This window comes from Lepisosteus platostomus, chromosome 1 (assembly GCF_059453375.1).
Source record: "Lepisosteus platostomus isolate fLepPlt1 chromosome 1, fLepPlt1.hap1, whole genome shotgun sequence".
Taxonomy (NCBI): Eukaryota; Metazoa; Chordata; class Actinopteri; order Semionotiformes; family Lepisosteidae; genus Lepisosteus; species Lepisosteus platostomus.
Genome location: NC_142611.1, coordinates 1,440,786 through 1,456,668, shown reverse-complemented (window position 1 = coordinate 1,456,668; position 15,883 = coordinate 1,440,786). Strand labels below are relative to the sequence as shown.

At 41.6% G+C, this 15,883-nt stretch overlaps 1 protein-coding gene and 1 long non-coding RNA gene across 3 annotated transcripts in view; one reads left to right on the top strand and one right to left on the bottom strand.

Moving 5' to 3' along the window:
• dlc1 (DLC1 Rho GTPase activating protein) overlaps nucleotides 1-15,883 on the top strand; it is a 101,954-nt gene that overhangs the window by 13,241 nt on the left and 72,830 nt on the right. For both annotated transcript variants that reach the window (XM_088633527.1, XM_088633519.1), the window contains exons 3-4: nucleotides 358-507; nucleotides 823-960. In XM_088633527.1, the coding sequence (XP_088489653.1) occupies nucleotides 358-507; nucleotides 823-960 (288 nt within the window). The remainder of the gene's footprint in view (nucleotides 1-357; nucleotides 508-822; nucleotides 961-15,883) is intronic.
• Nucleotides 6,576-8,782, bottom strand: LOC148677472 (uncharacterized). The gene is made up of 2 exons (XR_015939207.1): nucleotides 8,384-8,782; nucleotides 6,576-7,910 (listed from the first exon to the last, which is right to left on the bottom strand). It is a non-coding gene; the product is annotated as an uncharacterized LOC148677472 (long non-coding RNA).

Here is a 15,883-nt window from a genome sequence, read left to right as displayed (position 1 = left end):
TGAGTAAGGCTTGATCATTGATTATTTTGAGTGGGGAGCTGCTTTACTGGCTGCAAAGGAACGAGTAAAAGTTAATTCCATACTGAAAAGCAAGGAAAAAAAGACAAGACATATCATTTTGGTTGTTCAGATATTTTTCAGGTAGCAAAAAATTTCGTTGTTCCTCTCCACTTCTTCTTGATAATCTTTTGACAGTCTCTGAAAAACAACGAAATGTTTCCTCAGATACTCTTTGCAGAAGGGTCCTGTGTGCTCCTGGGTCAGCTCCTAAGCCATGTTTGTTCCTCAGGATCAGGGTCACCCTTTTCCTTTTTTTTAAGGGCACTTTAGTCACCTTGGGCCCTTTTGTGTGTTTAGGAGGCGAAAGCAGATCAGCATCGACCACGTCTCGACTCCATGGTCTTACTGATAATGAAACTGGACCAGCTGGACCGGGATATCGCCAACGCCCTCAGTACCACGACTTCGACCTCCCACACCCCAGCGCTCAAGAGGAGAAGTATTCTTGTGAGTACTGCTGTGGAATGACCGGCCTTTCTAAAACACGACGATGAATTAGTGATCCCAAGCACTTGACATGTGGGAGCGGGCCCATTCACCCTCTATTGAAGTGCAGCTCCCACTCGGGTGGCACAGAGCTCCCCACTGCACAGCAGACCAGGGGCAGGAGAGAGAAACTTTTCCAAGCATTGTCATGGATCCCATCAATTTCATTTCCCTAATTCCTACCTGTCTGTGACATTGAACATCAGATTTAAACGCTATCAATCATCAAAGAATCATCAGCCTTTCATTTGGGATAATTCTGTTGCTTATTTGCAGGACATGGGCTCAGAAGCAGTAAATGGGGTGGACATTTCATCCTCAGCTCAGCAACCGAAGAGCGTGCAGCACACTGCTTACTCCTTCCTGATGACCTCAGGACCTGTGGGCCTTTTAGGCGCCAAACCGAAGACCAGGGTAGGTCACTTTCAGATCCAGGCTAGTTTATTTCCAAAATCATGCAATCGATGTGACATTTTTTCATTAAAAAAACGCAGGATGAACAATTATTAAACCTCTGGAAAGAAAGCTAATTCCATTAAATATTACCACAGTGCTTCGAAACAGCAATGCATGATCCCCCATCAAAATAAAAATGTTTCAACTGGTCCAACGTTGACAGATTTGTTGGCAATTCTCTGTGTATCAGAAGCCCCCTTTATTCACTTATAGGAAAGCCTTCATCAAGTATTGGCTGGCTGAGAGGTTAAAGGTTTGAGTTAATGCAGACTAAGAAGTCCATTCCATCAGTGAACTGGTACTTGTGTGCTGTGAAAAACTCCAATCTTGGAACACCGCAAGCCCAAGCATTAAGTACAGAAGAACACGTGTTGCGGTTGTATATTTATTTAATACGCCTATGGTTTTGTCACTGCTAAGTTTTACTGACTGAACATGTCATCCAAAAAAATAGTCTGCAAAACTGTGGTAACAGTTAAAGGCATTCTACAGCCATGGGGGGGGTGAGGGAACTATTCCAAAAAAAAAAAAAAACCTTATGCAATTCCCTTTTAAGGTACAGTTGTAAAGAGTTGCTTTTTTCCCTTTGTTTGGTCAGCTTTGCCTCACTCTGTCAGTAAAGGTTGAATGGTGCACTAATCTGTGTGAGTGCTATACTAGGGTGTCTTTTCCCTCTGTTGCAAAGGGCCGACTGAGGCACAACCTTGACGCTCTGTTAGGCTTCGATTGTCATGTCCACTACTACACTTCACTAACAAGGAAAAGTTAAGGCATTCGTATGAAACCACCTGCATGATTTAGTTTCTTAGGCCCTGGTGTCCTTGTTTTTTCTTTCAACACAGCCTTTAAAATATTTGCTTTCTGCTCTGCCTTTGAAAATGGGTCAGACCACACAGAGGTGACAGACTGGAATGTCAGCACAGTGACTTAAAACTGTTTAACTAGGGAGAAGTTAAAGCCATAATTAGCCTTTTCCACCAGCCTGAACAATACGAGTCAGTCCAAGGGGGGCGAAGATGGAGCACGAAGGGTTAACTGCTTGCCCTTGCTAAATCTTTAGGTTAATGACCACTTCCCAACACCCATTACAGCCATCATAGTTGACAACTGGCTCAGGAGTCACATGAAAACATGACATGTTGTAACAGTCGACCCACTCTGAGGACAAGGTCTACCTTCACAGCAGGTACAACAGTGTTGCTTCTGAAAATACATATTATAAAGGACAGCTCCATGCTGGCTCACTGGAGTTCCATAAATACAGCTGTGTCTAAAGCTATGTGATCGGAACTGCTACTCCGTTACTTGTTACTATGTTAATTTCAATAATGCTTATGTGCTGCCATATAACTGCAGCTCTGCAGCTCGGAATGCCGAACGTACAGTATTTATACTTCCAGACAGGTCAATCAGTTGACTATGCACTGAAATGTGTGTTAGAGGTATAGACTAGTTCCTGCAGACAGAGATCAGAAATACCCTTTACATCCTACTGCTCTTATAGGAAATAACCGCTGTCCCTGTAATGCAGTAACATGTGGTATAAGGTATTAGACACTAAATTCTGTTGCACCAGCTTTTAGTTTAATTTGGTTAAACAGACTATCCTTCTTATTTTTTTTATTTCAGTCGCTTTGGCAAAACAGACAGCGCTCTTCTATACAGAGTGAATTAAACATTTGATTTGAGAATATATGTAATATTTTAAGTTCAATAGCAGTTTTCTGACTGAACAAATGCACTAAAGTAATAAAGTGCACTTCTGTTTCCTGGGGGCACACTGCTGGAATAGAGACTGTGTCCCCGATCGCAGGCTGTACAGCTCTAGAACACTCAGGGTTCGGATGGAATCCCACAGATGATTGATGGGAGCCAAGGACAGGGCTGACACTTAAGAAAACAGGAGAAAAAGAAGGAAAGTGCATTTAAGAACTGAAGAAATGTACACAAAGACTCGTATACAAATCAAATGGATTTTGAGGCCAGGGAGCAAAAATACATTTCCACTTAAAGCTTAGAAATGCTGGAATTCTACCAATGGGTATGAACATTTTCTTATGCTACATTTTAAAGTTGTAAAGATTATATAATGAATCTATATTTTCTTTTATTTTGTTTGGTCATAGGAGCAGTGCACTTCTCATTATATTGTTTTTCCTCATTTCCAGAAACTAAAGGGCTGTCAAAACAGGATCCAGTTTAAGATTTTATTGACATTTTTACTTATACAAATATGTTTACAAATAGATTGAGAAATTAAGGCATGGTTTGTTTGACAAAGTTTGTTTTAAAAGAGACAACAGTTTCTCTTTTATAATGCAGATCCCTGAGTTTTATGTGGCATTAATGAACAAATCTACTCAAAACTTTATGTTTTTTCTTGTCTCTAACATTTCTCTAAATTAGATAGAGACTCAGGTTTAATTCATAAAATTAACAATGACTCCACCTCAAACTTCACCTGTTTGGAGGTGAACTGGAACTCTTTTTTTAATTGAACTGAAGTTCAAAGCTGTAATAACAAGCAAGCAGTTAACCCTCTGGCACACCCTCATGTGAGGAAAGGAAATTGCATTGTTGTTTATTCAGTGCTATTTTGAATAAGCGCGATGTAATGACCTGAAACATTTTCTTCAGACGTGCTGATTAGAATGCCTTTAAATCAAGGACAGAGGAGAGCGGTAGCAGAAATGAGACAAGTGGCAGGAGCTTCATGCTTGAATTCAGGACACCTCATCTCCAGGGGTCGTTCGTTTTTCTGACTGCTGTGTCAGAAAAGCCAAACCTCCCTCGTGGAATCCTGGGACTGACTGAGACTTGACCAAAGAAGTCACCACACTGAAAGGATCACAGCAGGGTTAAAGCCAGCAGACACGAGACACTGAGTGTGTGTTGAACACAGTCTGAGCTAATTAAGGCACTTCTTTTTATTAGCTTGACTGTTTTTTTCGACTGCATATTTATCGCTTACCTTGGATGCACGGGAACTAATTCTGCGTATATTTCTCTTACGTGTGTTTTTTATTTATTTTACCACTTGAGAATGAATTGTCATTTGCCATTGTCATGTCCCAGAGACTTATTTATTCACTTATTTGAGTGAAGTACTATCTTACGCAAAGGGTTCAACATTTTCCAACATGAGATTCACACCTGTGACCCTCCAGCCCAGAGTCCTGACCCTTATTCCACACAGCTGCCCAATGCATTCCGATCTCTGTATGGAAAGCTGCACTATAATAGTATAAAATAGGGCTAAACTACCCCTCTCTCATGGAGTTTTCAGAGTCCTTTGATTCTTTATCTGAGACGTGGTTAGAGACATCATGTTACAAGATTCATTTAATAATACGTAACCACAGTGCACTAATGTGAGGAGAAGGGGTTTAGACCCCAACAGTTAGGCATGTCTGAGGATTGAAGGACCAGAGGTGTCCAGAATAGTGAAATAACACTGTAATTACTCTCAATATAAATGCTGTGTATCGATGAAAGTTTAAGATGGAAAGATTTACATATCTATAAAATGAAGAATGTTTATTCTAAGTACTATATAAGCTCCCAATATTTCCAATGTTAATTAAAAAAGAACAAGACAGGGGCATCCGATGTTCTGTTACTATACAGTTTGTAATACAGGAATTTCCAGAAGCAGGCTGCACAAAACAATCTGTGCAGTATACTATACACTGGTTAAAAAATACTGTAGATGTCAATGTTGGTTGTTGGTAGTTAATTAATTGCCCCTTCAGTTTATAAAATTACTTGAAAAGCTAGTTTCTCCATGTAAACTTACAAGGTTAGATAACTGAATTCCTAAGTTCATAATTTATTTATGTGCTCAGGAGAGAAAAGAAATTTCAACTGACTCTAACATTATTCCCGTATATCAATATCAATAAAATAGTGTTGAAAAAAGTAAGGTTTTGCATCACTCTGAGAAATTTTATGTTTTGGTCAATGATTTTTCTTCCTTCTCTGACACTATCCTGTCCTGTTCAAGGCACATGTCTTCTGTTCTATGGATTTCTTCCAAACTGTTGTATGAGAGACTTCAAAATTTCATGAGCTCATCTGTCTGGCATGTGCACAGGGTTCGGCTCAAACATGTCACAGTGTTATGAGTGTGCAGTGATCTGTGGATGCTATGAAAATTTTAAATCTGTATCCATGTTCCTATTTTGAGATTTTTACATGCACAAAACAATATGTATGGCATACTATAGTGTACTAGTTAAAAAACACTGCAGAAATTTGGTTGTTGGTAGTTAATTAATTGCCCTTTCAGTTTATAAAATTACTTGATTATAAAATGTATTGATTTATGTCATGGGTTGCCCGTTGCACAGGCTAATTTTAACAGTTTCAGAATATCAGATCCTTAGTTTCCGTGTTTAATCCTTATCGTGCCGGGCTGGAAAAGCCCCTCAGTCTCTCAATTCCAGCTCTTTCTTGGATAAGTTTGTTTGGCCCGTGTGGCTTCACAGTGTTCCCACACAGTGTGTGATCTTTAAAATTCTTCCATAAATATTCTCACTCTCTGTGAAAAAGCCTTGGGCCATCTGAACCATAATCATCACTTTCTTCTTATTTCTCCAGTAAATTATGTGCGCTGATCCTGGAACATTGGAGTTGTTGTGTAGGGCCGAAAGCATAAAAAGAAAAACTTGTAAAGGGGAATTTTTTTTAATCCACTGTAGCTCTTTGTACTGTATTTGTGTCCAGGACTTCACATCAGTGGTTTGCATGCCTCTCTTCTTATAAACTGACCTGAGCAGCTGGAATGCAGGATTTCAAAGATTTAACATTTATTCTGTCCTGTCTAATCCCAAACATATGCCGCTCTATATGGAGTTAAAACTGTGAAGCTGCAATTCACATATATGTACAGGAAGCTCCATGTAGTGCAGAAATTGAAAGCAGGGGGCACTTTAGGATGTGTTTGTTAGAATGAAAGATTGCACTTTCTTTTTCTAAAGAAATAAGAACGAAAATGCTTTTAACTGGCAGGAATAATGCAAGAAAATGACCTAGCGGGAGAAGTAGAATGAGAGTTTACATTATCAGCTGCAGATAAAAAAAGACAGCCCTGTCATAGAAATTATCACCACAAGGGCTGTGTCGCTGTGTATTGGCTTTCAGAAAATCAAATCTAGAACGATTCTCTAAAGGCCAATAAATTAGCAAAAAACAGTTATGAAATACAGAACTTCATGCACTGACGCCTCACTCTATGTTGTGGAATTGTGTTCTGTTCAGGTCACTGATAATAGAATCATTATTGCTCCTCAGCTTTTTTAGGAATAAAGAAAATTCTAAGAAGCTTCAGAGTGCTTAGTGGTGTGTAATAAGCCTGAGGTCGCAAATGCCAAATCAAATGGTTAGTTTCCAGATTCTAACATTTCCTAATGGATCTGAACAGTTTTCCTCTTCAAGACGGCTCATTTGATTAAAACATGCACAATGGTCTCTTATGCAACTTGCCCAATTTCACAATCATGTATTTCCAACATCAGGATTTATCTTTGAGTAAAGCAATTAGATTACGAAAGGAGCATTAACAAAAACAGCTGAAAGGTTGTGAGGAGATTTATTGCATTCGAGGAAAAATATATGGGGTAAAATGTATCCATTTCAGCAGGAAAAACTACATTTGATGTGTCCAAAACTGAAGAGCTCCAGGCCTGTCTTATAGGTGACCTGTCTCTATAGATTGGGAACACCTCTAAATCAATGATCGATTAAGCAAGAACTGTCATCGAGGGCTAAGGGTACTCAAATTTCAGACTCAGATGATCTCTAAATTACTTAACAGATCACCTGCTTAATTGATTAAAACAAAATCCGTGATCCAGCTTTTAAAAAGTGGCAATTTCATGGTGGGCCTCTTGGTCCTGCCAGACTGGTGCTGAACCTAAACTCAAAAAAGCAAATACTGATGTAAAACAGGAGTTTAGAGATCATGTAGGACTCATTCTGTCCACAGTGGCCGTAGTTCTCTCAATTAAACAGATTCATTAATAACGCCCAGTTGCTGACCATCCGTAAACAAGTAGCCTGTAAAAGTAATTGGACTGAGGCTCTCCAGGGACAGGGTGGAGACCCCTGGTATAAACAGTTGCAGGAAAGGTACTATTCCGTTATTTACAGATGATTCGCACACAGCACATTACATTTTCACGAGTTATTTGTAACTGGTTTGTAACATGTTTCACAAATTAGACATCTCATTTATTGGATGATAATGAATGCCCGAGTATGGAAAACATAAGCTTTACGTAAAGCAGTTAGAAATCTGAGTATTTCTAGATTTAATGCAATACAGACTCCGATAAAACACTAAATTAGGTGTTGTTTATGATATGAACCATAATGTGCTGGGGCTGTTGACATGTTCGTGTGGGGAGAGGGAGGTTGTGCCGGGATATCTAGATTCATGAAAGTCTTCCAGGGAATGGAAAACACCGGAGAAACAATTCTCTAAATAATGACGTTTGGCTCGTGCCTATCTCTAGACTACAGGGTAAAAATAACCAGCGGTTTACTGGCCAGCTCCTTGAGGAAGGAGCCATCCTTGAGGTGCTGGTTTGGCGTGACCAGCGAGGGAAGAGAGAGGCTCGCAGGACTTCATCCACAAGAAAGATCGAGTGCAGATGCTCCTCCAGACCATCCCAGTGCTGTGTGGAGAAAGACACCGAGAAACCTGCCAATAAACCTCATGGAGGTGTTCACGAAGCTAGCAGGCGTGGTCTGCTGATTGACTCTTATCTTGTGGGGAGACCAATAAATGTTTGAATTAAATAAATTACCGTTCCATCCAAATGCACCTGAGAATTGCGTGAAGGATCTGTCGGTCTTCGTTCCGGAGCTCTGGTGCTTCCTCATGATCAGACCAGCACGGCTCCGAGCTGGATTAAGAGTGGTGAGACTTCAGCAGGTGAAGGATTGGTTTTCCTGCTTTATTCAAGGGCGGAATTGAACACATGTAACACCGAGCCGACAACAGGCTCGCAGGCTTCTCACAAGGGAGCATCACGCTGCTCAGAGGTTCGAGATTGTGGGTTTGGGGGTGACCTGAGGGGCGCCGTCACCCCCCCCCAGCCTGTGGGGCTGAGAGGGGAGATTTCCTGCCATTTTAGTGGCCGCGGATGAAGCTACAGCCACAGATGAAACACCTTCTGTAACCTGGTCCCAGTGTTTGTTTTTCCTTTCTTTTCACACACAAAAAGCGCCGCCGATCTGGGATCTCGGCTCCCTTCAGGACACTGCAGGGCGGAAGCGTTGTAAATCTGCACAGTAATTGAAAGGAGCTCCACCCCAAATATCCTACAGCTCCAGAGATAACAGGCACTCTCCTCTTTATCTTATTAGCCAGCTGCACCTCGTCAGGTGGAGCCCCCTGGCCGCTCCGTGTCCTGCCCTCCTCGCCCTCTGGACGCTGCGCTCACGGCTGTGCCAGCCCGCCTGGTCAGCAGGGTCTGTGCCCCTCGTCCCTCTCTGTCGGGGAGACTGCAGCGCTGCCCCCCTCAACCCCGACTCCCTTCAGCCTCTGTCTTTTGCTCTGTAATGGTTGCCGAAGTGCACGTAGTTGTTATATTTCTATTTAAAGGATTCCCAAAGGAAAGCTGAAAGCCCTCGATGTGTGGGTGGAACCTGTGTAAGGAGCTGTTATTGCCATGGGAGAGCTACAGTACAACAACTGTTTCCACAAACAGCACAGAATCATTTCCTTCAGTAAAACGGCTCAGCTCTGTGCAGTTTTTCTGAGAGCATGGCATGGATTAAAGCCCTAGTCCATCATTTTCCAATGATGAAAAATACAGTAAAACAAGTCATTTGAATTATTACTAATAATGAACAAATTATAACAAACCTTCTCAGAGGCTTAGATAGTTGGGAAAAACGGCATCCTATGTATGTAATCGGATATTATAATATTACGACTGAAATCTGTTTTAAAAATCCATTACATAGCAATGTGTTTATATTCTGTCATTGAATTGCAATAGTTGAATTGGCAGCAGAGCAGAAACCCCTAACAGGAATGACCAGCTTACTGATAAGTGATGGATGGATTTTTTAAAGTGAATTTTAACATTTTACGCCTACACATACCGGTGCACAGGAAAGGCAATGCTAGAGGAATTTCTCAAATATTTGAATCCTGAGAAAACCTTGAGAACATGCAGATCGAACAAACAGAAAGGATCATTGCGTGGTGAGCTACAGTCTTTCTGCTGATAGCAGGGAGATGTCTTCCTGGATGTGAGGGTCCTCTGGCCTGTCCCCCACCGTGTCCAGGCAGTGTCCTTGGGTCCTCGGACTTGTCTGCTGGTTGAGGAAGGAGAGCTCCTCATGCTCTCAGCACCCTCTATCTCAGACTGCCTGGCTTCAGTCACGCAAGCAGGTGACCATCATTATCAAAGCAGCGCATGGCTGCGTTGTACTCTGTTTTTCTGTTAATTACAAATCACGACTTTTTTAATGGCTGCTCAATCGACTCGGTTTGGCTCATTTTAGTGCAACTCAATGGAAAACAGCACACCTTGATTTTAAATGAAACCATACGGCTTGAGCTCAGTTTTCTGTTATCTCAAAGACAAATACTACTCAATCAACCCACAATCCAAAATGGAAATAATATTGAGTGAGTGTGCAGTGTGTGGTAATGTAAAGCCTTGTGCTCTTTTATTAGACAAAAAAGCCTTCCGTCGTAAGTTAGGAAGAAATGTAAAATGGCCAGCTTTGGAAAGACAAATTCTGTCTCAAACATTAGACTGATTTGAACTTCATTCTTTGACCAGAACAGTTAGAAGCACAGACTCCTTCCTTGTCGTTTGCGCTGCACTCCTTTAACAAGACATTTCTGGAACATCGGGAGCATCTGGGGCATCAGGAACGTTAGTCAAAAACTTCACTGCATGTCTTCTCCTTCAGAGCAATGAGGGACAGATAACACAAACGTTTACAGACGTGGAGGCTAAGGTCCTTGCAGACTTCCAGGCCTGTGTCCTTTAACTCAGGTCCCAGCGAGCAAAGAGATGCACCGTGCAGAGGTGTGCCTTTGAAACGTAAAGCAGTCGGGCTCGTCTCCTGCTCCCTGTCCAGGGTGCCCAGCTCTGCCGTTTGTTCGGACATGCTCTCGCGGTGAGCGCATTCTGCAGTTATCAGCACATCTTCCCTGCGGTGTGCGCTCGTTAGGCGGTGAATACGTTGACTGCATGGTGGAATGCGAGGCCTTTGCCTGAATGTCCCAGCTGTTGGCTTCGTGGGTTATCTTCAGAGAAAATATCACCGCAGACAGAGGGGGCCAGCATTTTTGTGCGTCACAAAAGTATACTTTAGCTCGGCTGAAGGTGCTCGCGTGATAAGGCCACTGGCAGGGTGCTGCCTTCCCTTCTCATTCCTGTTTGGCAACAGCTGCTCCTAGAATCAACATCCTCAAACCACACCTTTCCAGCGTACTGTTCGCCTCAGGATAAGACTTTTTTTTTTACCAGGATGTCCAAGGATTCAGCGCTTTGTCTTTACTGTACAATGTATAGTGTTACAGTAAGGTTCCCTTTTTCAATAGCAGGACTGTGTCTTTATAAATTGGGTGGGTAAACACAACGCGTCATTCATTCGGTTTTATTTTTGCACAGGAAAATGCTTCCGGGCCCTGAAGGGGTCTAAAATCTTTTTCCAGAGCCTCTTGCTGTGATGAGACCAAGGACATGTTTTAATTTAGCGACATCTGCACAGCGACGTCCCTAATCGATTGGTCCCTCAAGCCTCTGCTAACTCCTTCGGTGTAAATATCACATCTAAGCAAAACGGATTTTCTCAGTAAGATTGTTAATTTATTCATTTGGAGTCAATGCAGCAAAAAGGTAATTGATATTGTTTCCTTTCAGGCAGTACAGTATGTCTGACATATTGTGGGTCAATGTCTTAGTTTTTTTTAGACAGTTACCATCCATACAGCATTTGCAGTCACAGGCAACTCTTCAGTAGATACAGCTCCACATGTGTTGAAGGTGCTTAAAGTTTTAATTTGGCTTGAACCCTCTTGGCTACAGGAGTGACACCCTGGCCAAATGGATGCCCAGTTATGACAACATGGCCTAAAAATCTGATCTTTACCATGACATCTGCAAATCTCGTTGATCGGTTAGCAGAGGAAAAGTAAATGTCTGACTTCAATTTTATTTTAAACGTCTGTATAAGCTACAAATTGTTTTAATGTGGTTTACTTCTAAAAAAAGATGTGGAAACCACCTTCTACCTGACCTCAGTCAGGAAATTGCTTATTTCCTGTCCATTCAAGGCTGGAGACACTGTGTACATCCTAAGGGCAGGGTTTATCTTTCTGGGACAGATTAAAGGTGATCTCTTAGGTGAAAATGCATACGTTGTGCTCTTCAGCTATTTCATTAAAAACATACCATATAAAATATAATACCATGCAGAACTCTGTTAATAAGTGGTTAATAAGATATTAGCTGTTAATAATAATAGTTAATAAGATGGTAGCTGTAAAGCCAAAACAATCAATTTTGTTTTGGCTTGATAATTGTTTGATAGCAGGTCAGGAATTTCCCAAATTCATGTCCACAAATAATCATTTTCTTCCCATGCTTTCTTTCAGTTGAATGTGCTTCATGAAACATTTTGTTTCAAACGTCGACTTTGACTTTCTAGCTGTAAGACATGAAAAAACTTTGTGGCAACATAGTGTATTAGAAATCGGAGGGCATCCCGAAACCGTGTTCAGAAAACTTTAAACTTGCCACCTCACACTGCGGAACGCAAGAAAGACGGTTCTGTTGTAGTGATTGTGTTGGCCCCTATGCTCTCCTGTGGTTGTGACTCTTCACAGAACCCATGGGTGCACACCAGCCAGTCAGAGTAAGTATTGGTGCCCAATCCAAAAGCCTCAGCAGAGTGTTGGAAAGGGGCATCATTTTAGCAACACCAGTGTATGCAAACCAGAGAGTCAGCCTGCTGAGTTACATAGCTAGTTTGTTGAAAAATCTGTTTTTGTGATTTGGAAGCTGAAGCCCCACGTTTGGTCTTTAAAAGAGAATAAAACAAAGAATAGATGTGTACAAATAGCACTTTTCAAAAGTCTTATCCTGCCCCACGACATTTCCTGAAAGAAAAAGAAAATTAACGAGCTGCCATTTCATAACGAGTTGACAGTGAAAACCTCAGTGCAGTTTTCTTTTAAAGGACCATGGCTAGTGGTGCTGTTTTTAAATAACATCTCTTGATAGCGGCTGTGTGTACGAATATTACTGTGGGTGTTGTTGAGTGAGGCATTTCTCCTAAGAATTCTCTAGAGGATACAGTCTGGTTGTCAAATGTGACAAGAATTATAATGAATTGCCTTCTTTTCTTTTATATAGCTTGGAGCGTTGTGAAGAAAGAACTTGTCAAGGAATGGATGCTATAGATGTTTAATATCCTGTCAGTTTATTACAAAAACAGTCATTTAGTCTTTTTCATACATCATGTAATAGAAGCTCTTTTTATTGCACTATTAAAGAGTAATATTTTACAAGTCAGCTGCTCATCCTGAGGCTACGTACAATAGGAGTCCAGTTATTCAGTTCTGCTAACAGCTAATAAAACTAGGAGACAGATGTCATTGTTCCACTCTTCTCTATCACAAGACTTCATTTAGGATTTTCTCCCCAACACTGAGGGGCTTTGTGTTTCACACAGAGTTAAGTGTAAGAATGGCACTAAACAGCACATGTCCTTAATTATACTTTAGCTATGGAAACTTTTTATAGGGCTGTTTGTCTACGACTAACCTTGACATCAGAAACAAATCATGTGCTCAGCATGGGAATCCATGAACTGCACTGCAGGGCAGAAGGGCAAAAGCAGGCTTGACCAGGCATTTCAGAAGGTCCAGTCCAGGGCCTGATCCCACCTCATTGATCCACTGGCCTCGTTGTTGTGACCTGAATTCAAGGTAGATATCTGTGTCTTCTTTGTCTGGAAGAAAACAGCAGTGCAGCACCTCTGAGAGAACATGAATCTGATTCTGACAGCTCTGGCCAAACAATGAACATTCTACCGGTCTGATAGGTGAAGCAGAGTCATTTCTGTGTCACTCCTAAGCTTTGATTTTTAAATTTTCTTTCAACATCTACTACCTTATAGCCTGAAGCTAAGCAGGGCTGGTTCTGTTCAGTACTGCAATGGGAGTCCTCTATGGTGTACAGTTAATGGTGTTGTTTATCTGGGCCACAATTTCCAGGCCAGTGCCCCAGTGTAGTGACGTCTGTCTGCTCCATGTTTGTACATTGTTTCAGACTGCAGTGAGCAGGGCTAGAAAGACTGCAGCTCATCGGGTGCAGGAAAGTGACCTGGTTGCTCGGAGGCCATTCGGGGGGGTATCATCACCAGCTGAGAACTGGAATCGCCGTCGGCTGTGGGCCAGTGGGCATGTTTTGATTTGTGATGATGCGTGTGTTTTGCTGTGTGGAAATGTCATGGTGGGCACAGCGCTGACTGTTTTTGTTGTTCGAGGCAACCAGTGGGGTTGTCCAATGTCGTTAGGACGAGACCTCTTCAACACAGGTCCACCTCTGGTGCAGACTGGGGTGACAGTTTAGCAAGTCTTTAATCCAGTTCAAGAGTGCCGTTAAACATTCAGGATCCTTTCAGATGTCTGCAAAAGATACTTAATGGTCTGTGTCCCCTTCTGTAACACAATGCAGTTCATTTGCTTTTGATGAAAATAACAGTGGCGAACACTGTACAAGGTTATTATCTTTAAATTCTTCTGACTTTGCCTGTGGTTCAGCAATCTCCCAGTCCCAGAACACTGTCTACTGTATTGGAGTTGTGAGTGTGAAGGTGAGATACTCCAGCTACTTATCGTGCAGCAAAGTGCAGTTACACAGACTGCCATGGTACTGCCCTGCTTCTCTCCATGAGCAGCGCATTCCGTGGCCCATGTTAAAAACTCCAGCCACTTTGTTTTTTCCCTAAGTCACTGTTTGAGTCCAGTGCTCGGCCTAATGTGGGTGCTGGCGCTGTAGCATTGGTAGGATTTTTTTTATATGCAGCATAAAACATCGATCTCTGCAGCTAAGTGATTCGAGTATCTCATTCGGGCCTTTCCCGGCCTCGATGAAAAACTTCAGGACACATCGAGAGGATATTGCATGTTCTGGGATTCTTATACTTCGGTCACAGAAACTGCCTCATACTGTAGGTACGGCGAGCCCATCTGGCACAGGAGGAAAATCCCATCTGTTCGCTTCATGGCCAACATGTTAAATCACTTCCTGCAGCACATGGAGTCCATTAAGAGGTGGAAAAGAAGTGACATGAGAACAGTACATTAAAATATTTTCCCACACACATCAGAAATGTGTACAGTCTCTGCTTTCCATATGCACTGTATATTCAAACATACTGGGGGGGACCTGACAGAAGAATTATTTTCGATACTTCCCTCTTAAATAACAGCAGAACAAAAGCATGATTAGAAGTGTATTACACTGTCATTTCAGATTCTGTGATAAGTTTTGTAAGGCTTGGAATTATTTGTGTTGGCAAGAATAATAAAAACATTGCACTGTTCAAATTAGTCCCTTTTTCTCATCATGCCTGAGCAAGAAAGGTCTCCTCTGTGAAAGACGAACACACAGAAATCCAATAACCTCTTTTTCGGGAATATCCAGGACATGATTGAATTATTCCTTTGGAATGACACTATGCAATGACATGTTCAGGCTGTGCTTGCACAAAAATGGACAAAAATCTTAATTGTAAGGAAACCATATCTAGCATTGACTCAAGCATTCTGTGTGCTGTATGGTGACAATTTCTTGGGGCGCCAATATTACATCCTGATACTCAGTTCCTGTTAAGCAGTACCAATGTCCAACTGCATACACAGACACAGACGAAAATGAATAAGAACAGAAAAAGGTCTAAGATCGGTGCAGAGACTTAGCCCTAGAACTCAGGAGTCAGAGGCCATTTGTGTACTGTGCTGATAGTTGCTGACTGGCCGAGAGGAACCAGAATTTGGGGGCATACCAACAGCCCCATGCCTGCACTCAGTAATGGAGCCTGTGCTGGCCCAGGGAATTTGCGAGCCTGGCAGGGGAGACACCAGCCTACTGTATGGGGCCTTAGATCTGTTTTTATCACTGAGGGCTTAAAAAAATGGATAGTCTGGGAAGATGCATGTACAGTATGTTTTCTGCTGCTTTTGTGATCGTGGTGTGAACGTCTGTGTGTTACAGACATTCATCTGGGGTAAAAGAATGCAAGAGAGCCGAAGGCTTAAACTTTATCTTCTGTAACACACAGCTCCACCTCAGGAAACAATGACACATGTCTTACAAAGGGATGAGGTCACGTACAATGACATGCTGTAGAGCTATACTACTGTACAGTACATCTTGGTAGCATGGCAGTGGTTTTTATTGTTACTATATGGTCCTTTGACACAATATATAGTCTTTATATATCTACTTATTTATTTATTTTGGTACCTTTAATAAAGGGAATAAATTCCTTTTATCCATATCCCCAGTAAGAGACTTTTTGACATTGTTTGCAATCCTATGGTTATATTCGAATTATTGCGCCACCCGACTCGTTATAGAATATAACTGTGATAGCACCAAGACTCTTCATGCAATACAGTCTCTATTTTCAAAATTGAAATATTTCAGGGCATATCAAGTAACAACAGGTTTTCACTTTGCTGTAATGTTTAGTACATGACTCAGGCTAAATATTACCAACAGATTAATTATTTAGTTATCTTATTGTTTCCGCTGAATAATTACAATTCTGAATGAATTAAATTCATGTAGCTTTAATATGCCTGAATACTCTCCTGCTCTTTTGGTCCTCTTTA